Genomic DNA, 13,284 nt, shown 5'->3' with positions numbered 1-13,284 from the left:
CTGGGACTTGCCTTAAGCCTTGTCAGTGAAACTGGAGGTAAAAATATATTTTCTTTAAGCAAATAACTTTAAATAAAACAAATAACACTGCAGTTTATATTCTAGTCAACATGTGCTACAGTATGTTAGTCAGTGTCTGAATGAGTGTCATACTTTATGGTTCTTCATTGTTCGTGACACAACTATATGCAATCAGTATGCAAACAATATGAAAACAAATACTATCACATCCTGAAATGAACATTTACCAGGCAAGGTTTAATAAGTGAATAAAACATAGTTAAGATCAAGGTTAAAAGTATAAGCATGAATGAATGGATCAAATGCAGGCTTTTCCATGTAATAATAGATTTTGTAAAGGAATGGAAGCAGAGTGTCAAAAATAAATAAATCAATGCATAAGTTAGGGCTTTGTATTTATAATATAATATTAATATTTAATTTTTGAACACTGGTTAGGTTAGGCACTTTGTGCTACCATTTCTTTCTGTTCTACAACGCTGTAAAAATTTATCATGGGCATGTTAAATACAAACCTTTAAAATAGGGTAGATTTTACTTAAATGTATTAGTATAATGTTGGGTAAATTCTACTTACACTACTTTTTTTTACTAACTGCTACACAAAACCCCCCCAAAAAATAAGAAGTAATATATACCCAAAGATATTAGCTCTGGCACCTCAAAAGTGCGCATAGCAAGCAAACACTGAATCAATGTTTAAAAGAACTGATATGTCAGTGTTAATTGCATTGAATCGACATCACTTTTGCAAATATTTCAACAAACCAGCATCACTGGGCTCTGAACGCATTGTACATTAATCTTAAGGCTTTCATTGTCACTTGTAATAATGTGCTAACATGCATTTGTTAACGCAATGAAAGCTAAGATCAAATGATGGTGACTATTTTGAGTTTATTTAAATATTGTTGCAATTGTAACATTTTCGTATTTCGTATTCATAATTATTATAAATACTGATTTGGAAGATGAAATATTGCCTGCTAAAAAAAGAGTTATTATTACAATTTCTTTATAGGTAATTAACTGTGTAGTGTATTAAAAAACATTAGGCATGCTTTACCTATTTTCTTTTAGTTTGTCAGAGCTGTTCAATTTTGGTATTCTTTACCCAAATATATAATATAGAATCTACTCACGCAAATTCTTACCTCGATTTTATTGAGTATATTCTTTAGGTTTTTTTGGTTTTTTTTTACAGTGAACCTTTCCAGTGAATATTCTTCTCACGAAAGACACTTTTCCTCTTATTCCTACCATGAAACATTAATATTTCATCCCCATTCAACTTAAACAGCCACTACAGGGCCACATCCCCCTAAAACGTTTTTACATCCATCTGTCTTGCTCATATTTGCTGATATGGACGTTTTGGTGACAGTCCGCAAGCGGTTCTGCTATTGTGCAGATCAGCGGGACAGATATTTCACCCTGATGAGAGATTTTCCATCTTTTATTCATGCCTGGCATTGTGCTAAGTGTCTGAGTTCTGCTCTGCCGCTCACGTATGCATGAACGTTCTGCTTTTTTATCTGCATCTCGCCCCTAGGGAGACCTGGGAAATGTAGTGCTATAGTGGGGTTAGAAAGCCTCAGTATCCTGTACAAGGACAATAATGAGATTAGCCTTTACTGAAACCTCTGTCAGTTCACTTGAGAGAGAAAGATTCAGGAGCAACTCTGTGGTAATGTAGAGCAAAGGAGGGGGATTGTTCCTGGAAAGGCATCCCAGTGGTGCTGTGTTGTGGTCTGCAGACTGAGGCGTGTGTGTGTGTGTGTGTGTGTGTAATGAATAAATAGTGTAGTCTGGTATGTCTAGAGTCAGAATGGCAGAAGCTGTTCTGGAGAGAAAGGTGAGTTTATTTCAATTGAAGAGATTTGGGGTGCAAAAGAAGGAAGTGTCAAATCTCACACATTTAAAGGAATAGTCTGTACCTCAAAGAAACTAAACATCACTCAAATTTAATAGAAAGATGTTTCTAATTTCTTATATTCAGCACTTGGAATACACAAGCAGATGTTTAAAACAATATTTACACTATTTGGTGTAAAAAAAGTCTTCTAGCATCTGTACTGTACATGACGCAATTCAGCTAAAATATTTTTTTATCTGAACCAAAACGTGCATAACATTTTTAAAAAGGAATCCTGAAGCCTGCAAGTAGAGGCTTTTTCATCCAAATGAAAAACAACACCAAAACAACACCACTTTAGACAACTTAAAAATATACTTGCCTACATTGGAGATTTTCCGACCATGCATTTTCACAAATTATTTGGGAAAATATACAGTTGTGGTTGATTTATTTGCGTAGTACGGCATTAGTTGCATTTAAATGGTTTTCTGTATTCATTATCTGGCAACAGTATGCTACGTTGTTTTTGTGCTCGATTATAAGTTTAATGTCACACCTCAACTAACAGGCAAATTCTTATAGTAATATCAATAAGCAAATCCTTGCAGTCATTGTCTTGAATGGCTCAGATATTGAAAAGTACAGTGAGCTTATATGCATATATATGCAGAAATTGTAATGACGTTTGAGCTACAATAAAGATTTTCTGTGACTAACAACATGCACTTCATGCAGACTACGTACGTTACGTTCATGATAAATATGTACATTTATAATACACACACACACACACACACACACACACACACATATATATATATATATATATATATATATATATATATATATATATATATATATATATATATATATATATATAGAGAGAGAGAGAGAGAGAGAGAGAGAGAGAGAGAGAGAGAGGTTTTTTTATCATCTTTGAGGTTTCAAGCAGCAGGAACATAATTTTTTTTTCTGGGATGAAAGAATGTTGTATGTGTTTGAAACTGTGAAAGTAAGTGAAGGATTGTGACATTTTTGCATAAAATGTTCTTTTAAATGTGGACTGAACTCAGAGGGGAGAGATGGCACATAACTTAGACCCAGTGATCACATCTGAGAGCGGCTCTGCCCCAAGGCATCTACTATAACACACAAGATCATTTATCATCTGCACCACAGACAAAGAGAGACAGAGAGAGAAGAGGTCACAAAACACAGCAGCAAATATCAAGGCAGACAGAAAAAGAGAAAACGCTAGACTGAGGAAGAAATGCAGAAAGTCAACACTCAGCAGAAAGACGCAAACGCCTGACGCTTCAGCTGTCAGTGTGTGTGCTCTGATCGCCAAGGCCTCTGGGACGTCTGCAGCTCTGCGTGTGTGTGTGTGTGTGTGTGTCTGCGTTATACCCTCTCTGCAGTCATGAACACAGAAGAGACCACCCATCTAGATCATCCCAAAATGTAAATGCTTGTTCAATTTGAATTGAAACGAAAAATAGAGAATTAGAATTTGGTTGCTGATGGATTTGAATAAGATTAAATATATACATGTATACATGCACAGTTTTACTGTGACACTGAAATAGGTTCTGGTATCCCTGCGACCTTCAAGAGGATAAGCGGGTTGGAGAATGAATGGGTGGATTTTTATTCCATCAATTTATTTAAATTAGGCATTTACTGATAAAAAGTAATGCTGAAGCTCCCTCTAGTGTCTGTAGTGAAGGACGCATTAGAGATTTTTCAATGAATACATGCCATTGCATTTTATTTGAGGCATATCATGTTAAAACAAACAAAAAACCATTTGGGGATATTTGGATTAACCATTCTTAACTCCTCCACCCTAATCAGTCTATCAATTAATCGATCAATCAATCAATCAATCAATCAATCAATCAAAATTTCAGCATACCTATTTCTAAATGTTTTTAATGGTGAAATAATCCATCATTATTAAATGTGTTTAAGCATCAATGTAAAAATTACATCAAACTATCTCTCTCTATATATATCCTATATTTTGTTTCCTTGGGTCATGTTTGTAGGTGGGTTATTTACATCTTTTCATTTAGCAGATGCTTTAATCCCAAGTGACTTGCAAAAGAGGGCGGTGCATTCACATTTCACTGATTTGAAAGACCAGTATATGATTGATTGTGCGTCTTTCTCCAGGTGTGGTTCGGGTGGATTACGGCGATGTTTCTTCGCGGAAGGCTTTGAGAGAATCGCTGAAGTGTAAACCTTTCTCATGGTACCTGGAAAACATCTACCCCGACTCGCAGATCCCACGTAGATATTACTCACTTGGGGAGGTAAGAGTGTTTTCTTGTTCGGCATGGCCATTGAAAGAATTAATTGTTAATTCAGTTTGCCATTTTGCACACTAAATGTGTAGCTTTATGTGTGCGGTTACGCCAAGACCTTTGCAATGCAAAACAGACAATATTCATGCCCAGCCATTGTTGCAGTTCCACTGTTCCCTCAATGTCGTTTGCAGTAATTGTATTTAAAGCTTTTCACCAGTTCTCATACAACCCAAGGACAGTGTTGCAAAAAAAAAAAAAAAAAGAAAAAGATGGCTTACACACAGTACTTGATTAAAAGAACACCGCATTATATAAAATCCTCAGACTTTGTCCTTTTATGTTATTAGATCAGAAACGTTGAGACAAATCAGTGTGTGGACAACATGGGCCGAAAAGAGAATGAAAAGGTTGGCTTCTTCAACTGTCACGGAATGGGCGGCAACCAGGTAGGAAAGGATTTCTGTTTAGTTAACAAAAAATCTACTATTAAAAATCTAGCAAATCTACCACAGAATGCAAAACATTAGAACTAAAAATACATGTACTGAAATTGAAGCAAGTTCGTTAAACGAATGTTTGCCTTATAAAACGCTTTGTGCTTCGATGCAACCTGTGTTGTTAAATAAAAATGATTGAAAATGATTGAAACGCTAAAAAAGGTTCCTGCCTGCAACAGTAAACGGCGAGAGAATGTTCCAGACATGCCTCTCATCTAATGGATCTTAAGTGAAAACAGAGAATAACAGAGAATAGCATATCGTTCGCTGTATCATTTTTAACACCGTATATGATATTTTCTTACTCGCATACATCTCATCTCTCAGCATGAGAAAACGTCTGTTTCTCGTTTTAAAACAACCTGATTCAATGTAGCACAATATTGCAAGTGTCATTACAGTCTAAATTGATAAACATATGGACATATATAATCATACCTGAATCCAGGAATGGAACTAATCGTTTTTTATAAAACACAATAAAAGCATAAAACCATGATTGTTGACTTTTCTAAGAAATGGGGTTGTCTGTTTTTGCAAATAAAGTCTTTGTATATGGACAGTGCACCGGGACTGAAACTTTAAAAGAATACAAATTCTGTATTCATTGATTTGTGAAAAGAGATGAATTTGAAAATCGTAGGATTAGGGCTTATTTAATGACTTTAAGCTTGATAGCTGAATTTTTGGTTGAACTAATCCTTTTAATCCTTGCTAAATTGAAAGTGTTGAAATGTTAATTATATACGTAATTAAAGGTAAATATTAAATAAGTAAGTCATTTCCTGTTAGTTAATACGCGGTAATTAATTCACATCTGATTAATCGGTTTGCAGGTGTTCTCATATACGGCTGACAAAGAGATTCGAACCGATGACCTGTGTCTGGATGCATCGCGGCTTAATGGACCTGTTGTTATGCTGAAGTGCCACCACATGAAAGGAAACCAGATGTTTGAGTACGATGCAGAGGTACATATTACACAGAAAATATCACAATATCATATTTGCCCAGCGACAAAATCAATGCAATAAAAATATAAAATTACATAGCTTTGCTTACTAAAGAAGATTCTTCAAGGGGCCTGCTAGTACGCCTAAAAAACAAAAGACAGAAAAATTGAAATAAAACTTATATATATTATATAGTATGACTATATGTTATATAGTTATGCTATTGTTATGGCTAATCTATGGCATACAGTATAATAAAGTGCACACGGTGCACAGTCCTTAAAGGTAGAAGAATGTTTGCCTTATAAGTGTACTTAATTTTATTTTATCAAGCTCAAAAAAGAGCAAATCTTTTTATGCAGTACATAAATCAAAGGTATAACAAAAGAAAAAATATTTTAAGATGTGAGACATGTAAAAATGTATCCAATTTTCACTTCTGTTACATTTAGGGGTGTATTTCCACCAGGAGAATGTACTGCTCCGGGCGAAATACAATGTTGATTATCTATTTTTGTGATTATTTATTTATGTGTACTGTATGAGGTGGTCTTTTACTCCACACAGACAGGTAAATAGGCTGTTTGAGCCTGACAAAGATCACATGGGCTCTCAGGGGACTTCTAACCTCAGAATGTTCAGAGAGAACCGAACATATATTTGTTTTAAATTAAAGTAAAAAAATTACATTTTGCCTTCCGAAAACATGGGTTATGGAAATCATGGCCATAGTTTATCCAGAAATTACATTTCGTCATTCGTGAAGTTCGAATGTTGGTCACATGTATCATTATTATTTATATTTATATTTAAACTTGCAATGTCTTGATTGGTCATGTGACATCCAGTTTTATATTTATCCAGGTAATTATTTATATGGACACACTTGGTGACACTTTAATGTAAGGTACAATTCTTATTTATGATATATATATATATATATAAATATAAGAGTTGAAGGTTCAGAATGCAAGGTCTTTTTAATGAGCAGTCAAAACAGTGTGCATTTAACACAAACAACAACTGACAATGAACACAGCAACCAAAGGAGCGTAAGTAATAAGGCAAATGAACAATACGCAGCTGAACTGAAATCACTAATCAAATCAGTAACCAAGGGAACTAAACAGTGGTGGGAAAAACTAAACAAAGGAAGACAGAAATTAAAAAGTCTATGATGAACTAACTAAACCGTGGCATCACTGTTACATCACCGTTAACTACAGACTATCCTGGAGAGCCGGTGTCCCGCAGAGTTTAGCTCCAGCTTGCCTCAACACGCCTGCCTGGAAGTTTTAAGCACCTGATTAGCTGCTTCAGGTGTGTTCGATTTGGCTTGGAGCTAAACTCTGCAGGACGCCCGCCCTCCAGGTCCGAACTCGGTGATAAAGTGTTACCCAAATCGCATTAGACCTCCAGCTAGTTGCTGCTCTTAACCACCAGATGGCGCTATGCGTCACATTTCTATCCACTTTGTGCGCTTCTGTATTTTTGGAATATCTTGTATTTCTTCCTTCTCTGGATATTGATCGTCCTGGTCGTGGTGCTGTGTACCACTGTGTATCTCGGAAACTGATGAACCGTTCTTTCTGTGCATATCTTAGTATGTTGGCAAATGGGAGTATGACTTTAAGGTAAGATCATCTGAATTGTGTTTCACTGTGTGTTGTTTGAATGTTCTGGTAGAGGCGTTTGTGAAGTAGAATCCCACTATAAATGAGACAGACTGTGAGTGCATTAGAAACACAGTTGGGCAAATACAGACATGTTTGTATTTGTAGAGATATGGCAAGGAGGATTATTTTTGTTTACTATACAGCCCTATAACATTTCCAAAAGCCTCTCCAGGCATTGATTTTCAGTGACTGTAACATAATCAATATCTGAGATTCATTACAGCATTCTCAAAATATCAAGAAACACATACCACATACATCATAGCGGAATAAAGAAGCTTTGAGATCCTTGGCGCTATCGATATTTCTGTTAATATAACAGATTACACTTCTTTGTCAGCTGGGTCGATTCTGGTGCTTATATTTCCAAATAAATGAGTCATTTGATTTAAAAGAGGACATCACACTTGAGCCGTAAGGGACCTTAGCGTTGAATCGCAAAGGGGTTCGAGAAATCAGATACCGTCTAAAAATAGATCTCTGTGCCCTCTGTGATTTTGATGTTGGACACAAACACGTATCCAGTGTTTGGTTTTCACCTTTCAGCTGTCTGTAATGCAGGGCATTGTATTTATTCTACTGCTTGGAGGCTTGTGCTGCAAGACTTAATGATCGAAATATAAAGAAAGATGAGACTGACAACATTTTGCATCCTAGAATCTCCCATCATTAAATTGTCATTCTTTTCCCCATTAATCCATAAGATACTGGCAACCAGATAGGCAGGCATTTGTTTTGAAAACAGCTCTCAGGTTTTTCACACTGCATGTGAAAATTGATGATTTTGGTTTACAGAGATTGAGCCATTTGCTCGGTTTCTGGCACTGTTTCCAATTAAATAGCTATTTTAGAAGGTAAAGAGACATTAATGCAGCATTGCTCCACCTAAGTCAGCCCCATTACAGTTTGTATCTGTCATTGCCAGACACCAGTGAGCACAAACTACACACCCACGCTTATTCCCTCACATTCGTGCCCTACGTTTACATTTCCACATCTGACCTTTTCCCATGACCCCCATTAGTTTGTCCTTGTTTAGAGCCTCTGTGTTTGTATATATATGTGTGTAAAAATATATATATATATATATATATATATATATATATATGTGTATGTATGTACGTATATTAAACAGGGAGCCTGAGACCACATTGAATAATAGTAATTTAGACAATAATAAATCAGTTAAAACGTATCATTAGGATTTATCCATGTCAGCTTAAGTACTGCTGTCATTAATGCAAAAAAATGTAATAATGTTGTTGTTTTTTCTTATTTTATATTTAATTGTTTTTATGTATTATACAAAAAAAAATATTTGTGGTCTCAATCTCTTTTATTTACCTTTCTGACATATAATTAATTGCAATTAAATTCAAATGAATTGTAGATTACATTTATTATGTATTAAATTGACCTTTTAGCACACTTTTTTAAGAACTTTTGATGAACTTTGGTTGTCTTTATAATACGGTTTCAACTCTCAGAAGTGTTTATGGCGAACTAAAATAAACTTTAATGTAATTTCTTTTTACTATGCATCTCATGTAGTTGTGATTTATGCATTAGTATTGATGAATTTAGTATTAAAATATATTGGTCCGGTCTCACAGACAGAGACAAAGGACACTGATATAACTGATATTTTAAGATCAGTTGGTGCAAGTGTCTTTCAGTTGAAACAGATCAGACTTAGATTTTAGTCTAGTACTAGGCTTAAGCCTTGTCTGTGAAACCGGGGGAAGAATAATTCAAATTAAAATTACAATCAAGTGTTTTACATATGCTTTAATATTTTAGTCAGACTTTAAAGGAAGTACACGTCTTTTAAACAGAGATTTAGAATTTAAAAGACTAGAACACATTTTGACCTTCTTGTCATCAGTACCCATACCTGGTTTATTGTCATCATGTTTTCATGGATACCATCAGAAACATACCTTCCTGCACATCATCACCCAATCGTGTCTGACCATCAGTCGGCTGGAGGACGGGACATATGGCCCAACGGTGGAGTACTGTGACGATAGCCCCCTTCAGGCCTGGATCCTCCGAAACTTCACCCGGCAGGAGGTTTTTAAGAAGCTTTACTACAGCCCTACTGATTACTTTCTGTAACTTCCACAACTTCCTGTTGATGGCAGGTCAGTTTTGAAAGTGCAGCTAGTTATTACAGCTGTCGTAGTTTATAGTGTGCTCTTCCCGTTCATATTTTTGTTGAGGAAACTGAAAGCCTTTTGCACATGATTCTGGGTTCAGTTTGGCTGGTACTTTATCTTGTCTCTGTAGCGTTTTTAAGCTTTGAATCTGTGTGTATCTAAAGATGCCATGCAAGGACTGGGCATGGGACATTCTCAGGAAATGCTGTATTATTAACCCTCAAGCATCTTTCATGACAAGTTCAGGCAAAATCATTTAAATAAAAGGAAATTAATTACATAATTAATTGACAAAAGTGGGCACTCATAGAAATCTAAATGTATAAATTCAACACAATGCAGATTATACATACACATGAAAGGGTGAACCTATACAATATTCTCAATCTGGCAACAATGTCACACAAATACACACATAATGTGCAAAGCATTGAATGACACAGCAGGTTTTTATTTTCAATTTAGTCATAAAAACAGTCAAAAAACAAAACCAAAGAACAGACTGAGCCAAAGAGTTTTTTTTTGTTCTAGTCAGTCACTGTGCACAGGCACACACACACACACACACACACACACACACACACACACACACACATTAGGATTTGTTGATGCATCCAAACAAAATGCTAAAAATGCTACTTAGATTTATTGTTTATTCTTAACCATTTAAATTTCTGACTGACTGAAATCTGATGTTTTGTTAGAAATATATGATTACTCTTTCATCTTGCTTTTTATAGTCTCATACAACATAAATTATAATTTTTTTATATTAATAAAAATAATAAATTGGGATCGGAAATGCATCGAGACCTTTGTCTGCTATATGAAGGATGCTTGAGGGTTTAAAAGGTTACTGCTGAGCTGTTTTCTGCCAGACCACCACCATTTGGGAACCACCAAAAGAAAAGTGTCCCAACCACTACTAATACACAATATACACGAGTTTAAATAATGTTAGCTGAAATAAATGTATTTCAGTCGTGACAACTGATATGGTAATGTATGTGACATTGTGAATGTATTTGGTCTCGGCATACTAGATGTGCTGCAACAGAACAAGGAAAATGAAACTCAGATTGGCATGGACCGAAACGGTTATGAACAGAGAGCCGTTCAGCTCGATGGAAAAACTGCTAATGATCTCATTAGGTCAGATTAAGTTAAACCTATGCAATTGAAAAAAAAAATATATAAATATGATGCACAACTAAGACTGGACAGAGCTACCTGAGCTTCATTAAAAATCTGTATAATTTAAATGAATTCATCAAAAAAACACACAGTATGCAAAGGTCTTGAATGAACCTCATTCGGTTTAATTGAATCTTAAATTGTGAAATAGTTTCGTGGTTATAGTATTTATTGAACGTGAAGCCTTTTGATGTGAAATTGGTTTATGGAGCCCAGGCTGTGTTAAGTAGTCCACATTCAAGGCAGGTTTCAATGTGTTTAGGAGCAATTATTGCTGACCTTTTGAGAGAAATGGAAGGGGACAGCAACTCAAAGACGCACAAATGCAATAACAGACATCAGAGGAGCTGCTAGATATATACCGCTCTTTCAAGGACCTTCGGAGCACCTTTGTGTCAAATTAAATTTCATTTGAAATGTGGTTTTATTACATAAACATTTTATTGGTTTTTCAAAATGAAAATTTACTGGCAGCCAGTATGGCCACCTCTTCCAGCTATTATTTAGCTAGCATCAGATCAGAGAAGGCGGTTTTATTTAAGCTTGATTATCTGTGTGTGGTGGATTGAAATGGGCCCGTCTTTGTTTACAAGCTCTTTTGAAGTGATCTCATTGTGAAGGTTTCTTTCATGGCCCGGGCTTGTGGAGACGGACCCTTTGCATTAACGCGCTCTCACGGCAGCTGCGCTCAGCACAGACAGAATGAGACGTTTTTTTAATTGTCTGAAGCCTGAATTTGAATGGCCACTCCAGCATTTTTTTTTCTGGCATATGTTCGGCCACCAACGCTTCATTAAGGCCTGTCTTTATGTGCGTTTTTCACTCAGAGGCTTTTTCGTTTCATCAAGCATTAGCAAACGAATGATGACCGTACAGTTCTATAATTTCCTATGTGAATACTTACCAACTTCCAAAGAATACAATTATTGTTTTGAATTTATAAATTCATATTAAAATCACGCGCACACACACGCATACATTATATTTATATATATATATTACATTTCCTGCGTCGTTTAACTAGCAATTGCATTTGCGCCCATGGGAATGCTGGTCTAAAAAAAAAGGTTTGTTCAGGTGCATTGACTCAAACCGGGTCTAAGTATTTTTTTGTCATTTTAATTTTGTTATTTTATAGCATTAGTGCGTTAGTAGGAAATGCGCCTCCGGGTGGTTCCACAGCACTCGTTGGCTGCCTTATTGCACACAGGGATGAGCAGCAGCACACATGCCACATATTAAAAACTAAATAATAATTACAGCGTATAAGAATATTATTGTGTAGGCTACATACATGTAAAAATCACAACCATTACTTATTAAGAGTATACGAACCCATTTCGACTATGCACCTGGGCGCACTGACCTTTTTCCTGTCGTTATAATAGCAAAAGTGGATTTGGACAGGCCCTGAGTGCACCTTCACCGTGTGCTTTCGACTTACGTTTAGATCATTCAAATAGGGCTCCCTATCTCAAATAACTGGCGGATGCATTTTAATTTAGAAAAGCTGTAAAACTTTAAAAGGCTGTGGACGTCCTTGTATGTTGTCATCTTATGGTATAATCTTAGCTGCTCTGAAAGAATATAATGAACCTCTTCTTCAAACACCCCTGTTTTTAAAGGGAATAATATATGTTTTATGTTCTTGGTAAAAGAGGTGTTAGTTTGAAGTAGCGTTATTGACTTGAGCTCATAGCTGATGCCGTCATTAGGGTGATGGTGTCTGTGTCCTGCTCAGATGCACACAGATAAAAGCGTCTCACACAGAGATCTCTGTAACCCTTCTCACACTGATACTACGTCCATCACTGAGAACCACGCAGCCTTTGACTGCCATTGTAGCAAAAACATATCTAATCTAATGGCTCCATATATTACTGCTTATTATTTTTCTCACCTCCATCCATTTTTCCACCCTACTGTGACCAAGGACACTGTGTTACTCTCAAACATGCAGCATTAACACATTTCCAAACATTTGTCCAGCTCGCTAGATTCCCATTAAATCCATATTTTTTTGCTACTCCGATGCATACAATTAGTAAACGGGAAAATTATTGTGATGCAAATCAAAGAATTTATGACTACCATAATAAAATGATATAACAACTACCAGTTTGCAGTCAAACAGCATACCAGACTGTTTATAGTATAGATAAAATTAAAAGTGGATGATTAGTGGATTATTCATATTTTTAATAATATTAATAATTTTACAAAATGCAGATTTTTTTAATAAAAAAAGCCAATATACAGTAAGTGTAACAATTTTTCATTTGTCATGTAGTTTTTCCAGCACTAGCTGATAATGGAGACAAAATGCAAAAATTAAACTAAATTAAAAGCTATACTGTTGAAAAATATTCTAGTTTTGCACTATGAAATTATTTTGGTTTTATTGTTGGTTAATAATTTCATGTATTTTTTTAATATAAAAATAAGATAGTAATAGGCCTAATAATAAGAAGAATGTAAGGCCTACATTAATTAAAAATGCTAAATCCTCTTATTATTATTATTATTGATAAAGTTATCACCAGCACATGTGCCTGTATGGAAATAGGTTTATTCATGGTAAAGAAAAATACAAAAAAATTGCTAAAATAGCTGTATA

The 13,284-nt window shown here is 35.4% G+C and overlaps 1 protein-coding gene across 1 annotated transcript in view; it reads left to right on the top strand.

Moving 5' to 3' along the window:
* Positions 1 to 13,284, top strand: part of LOC122352168 (polypeptide N-acetylgalactosaminyltransferase 13-like) — a 35,119-nt gene that overhangs the window by 17,169 nt on the left and 4,666 nt on the right. The window contains 3 exon segments of the mRNA XM_043249746.1: positions 4,055 to 4,194; positions 4,536 to 4,634; positions 5,522 to 5,656. Coding sequence (XP_043105681.1) covers positions 4,055 to 4,194; positions 4,536 to 4,634; positions 5,522 to 5,656 — 374 coding nt within the window.

This window comes from Puntigrus tetrazona, chromosome 9, assembly GCF_018831695.1.
Source record: "Puntigrus tetrazona isolate hp1 chromosome 9, ASM1883169v1, whole genome shotgun sequence".
Lineage (NCBI taxonomy): Eukaryota > Metazoa > Chordata > Actinopteri > Cypriniformes > Cyprinidae > Puntigrus > Puntigrus tetrazona.
Note: the sequence above shows the minus strand (reverse complement) of the source record. Positions and strands in the feature narration are given on the sequence as shown.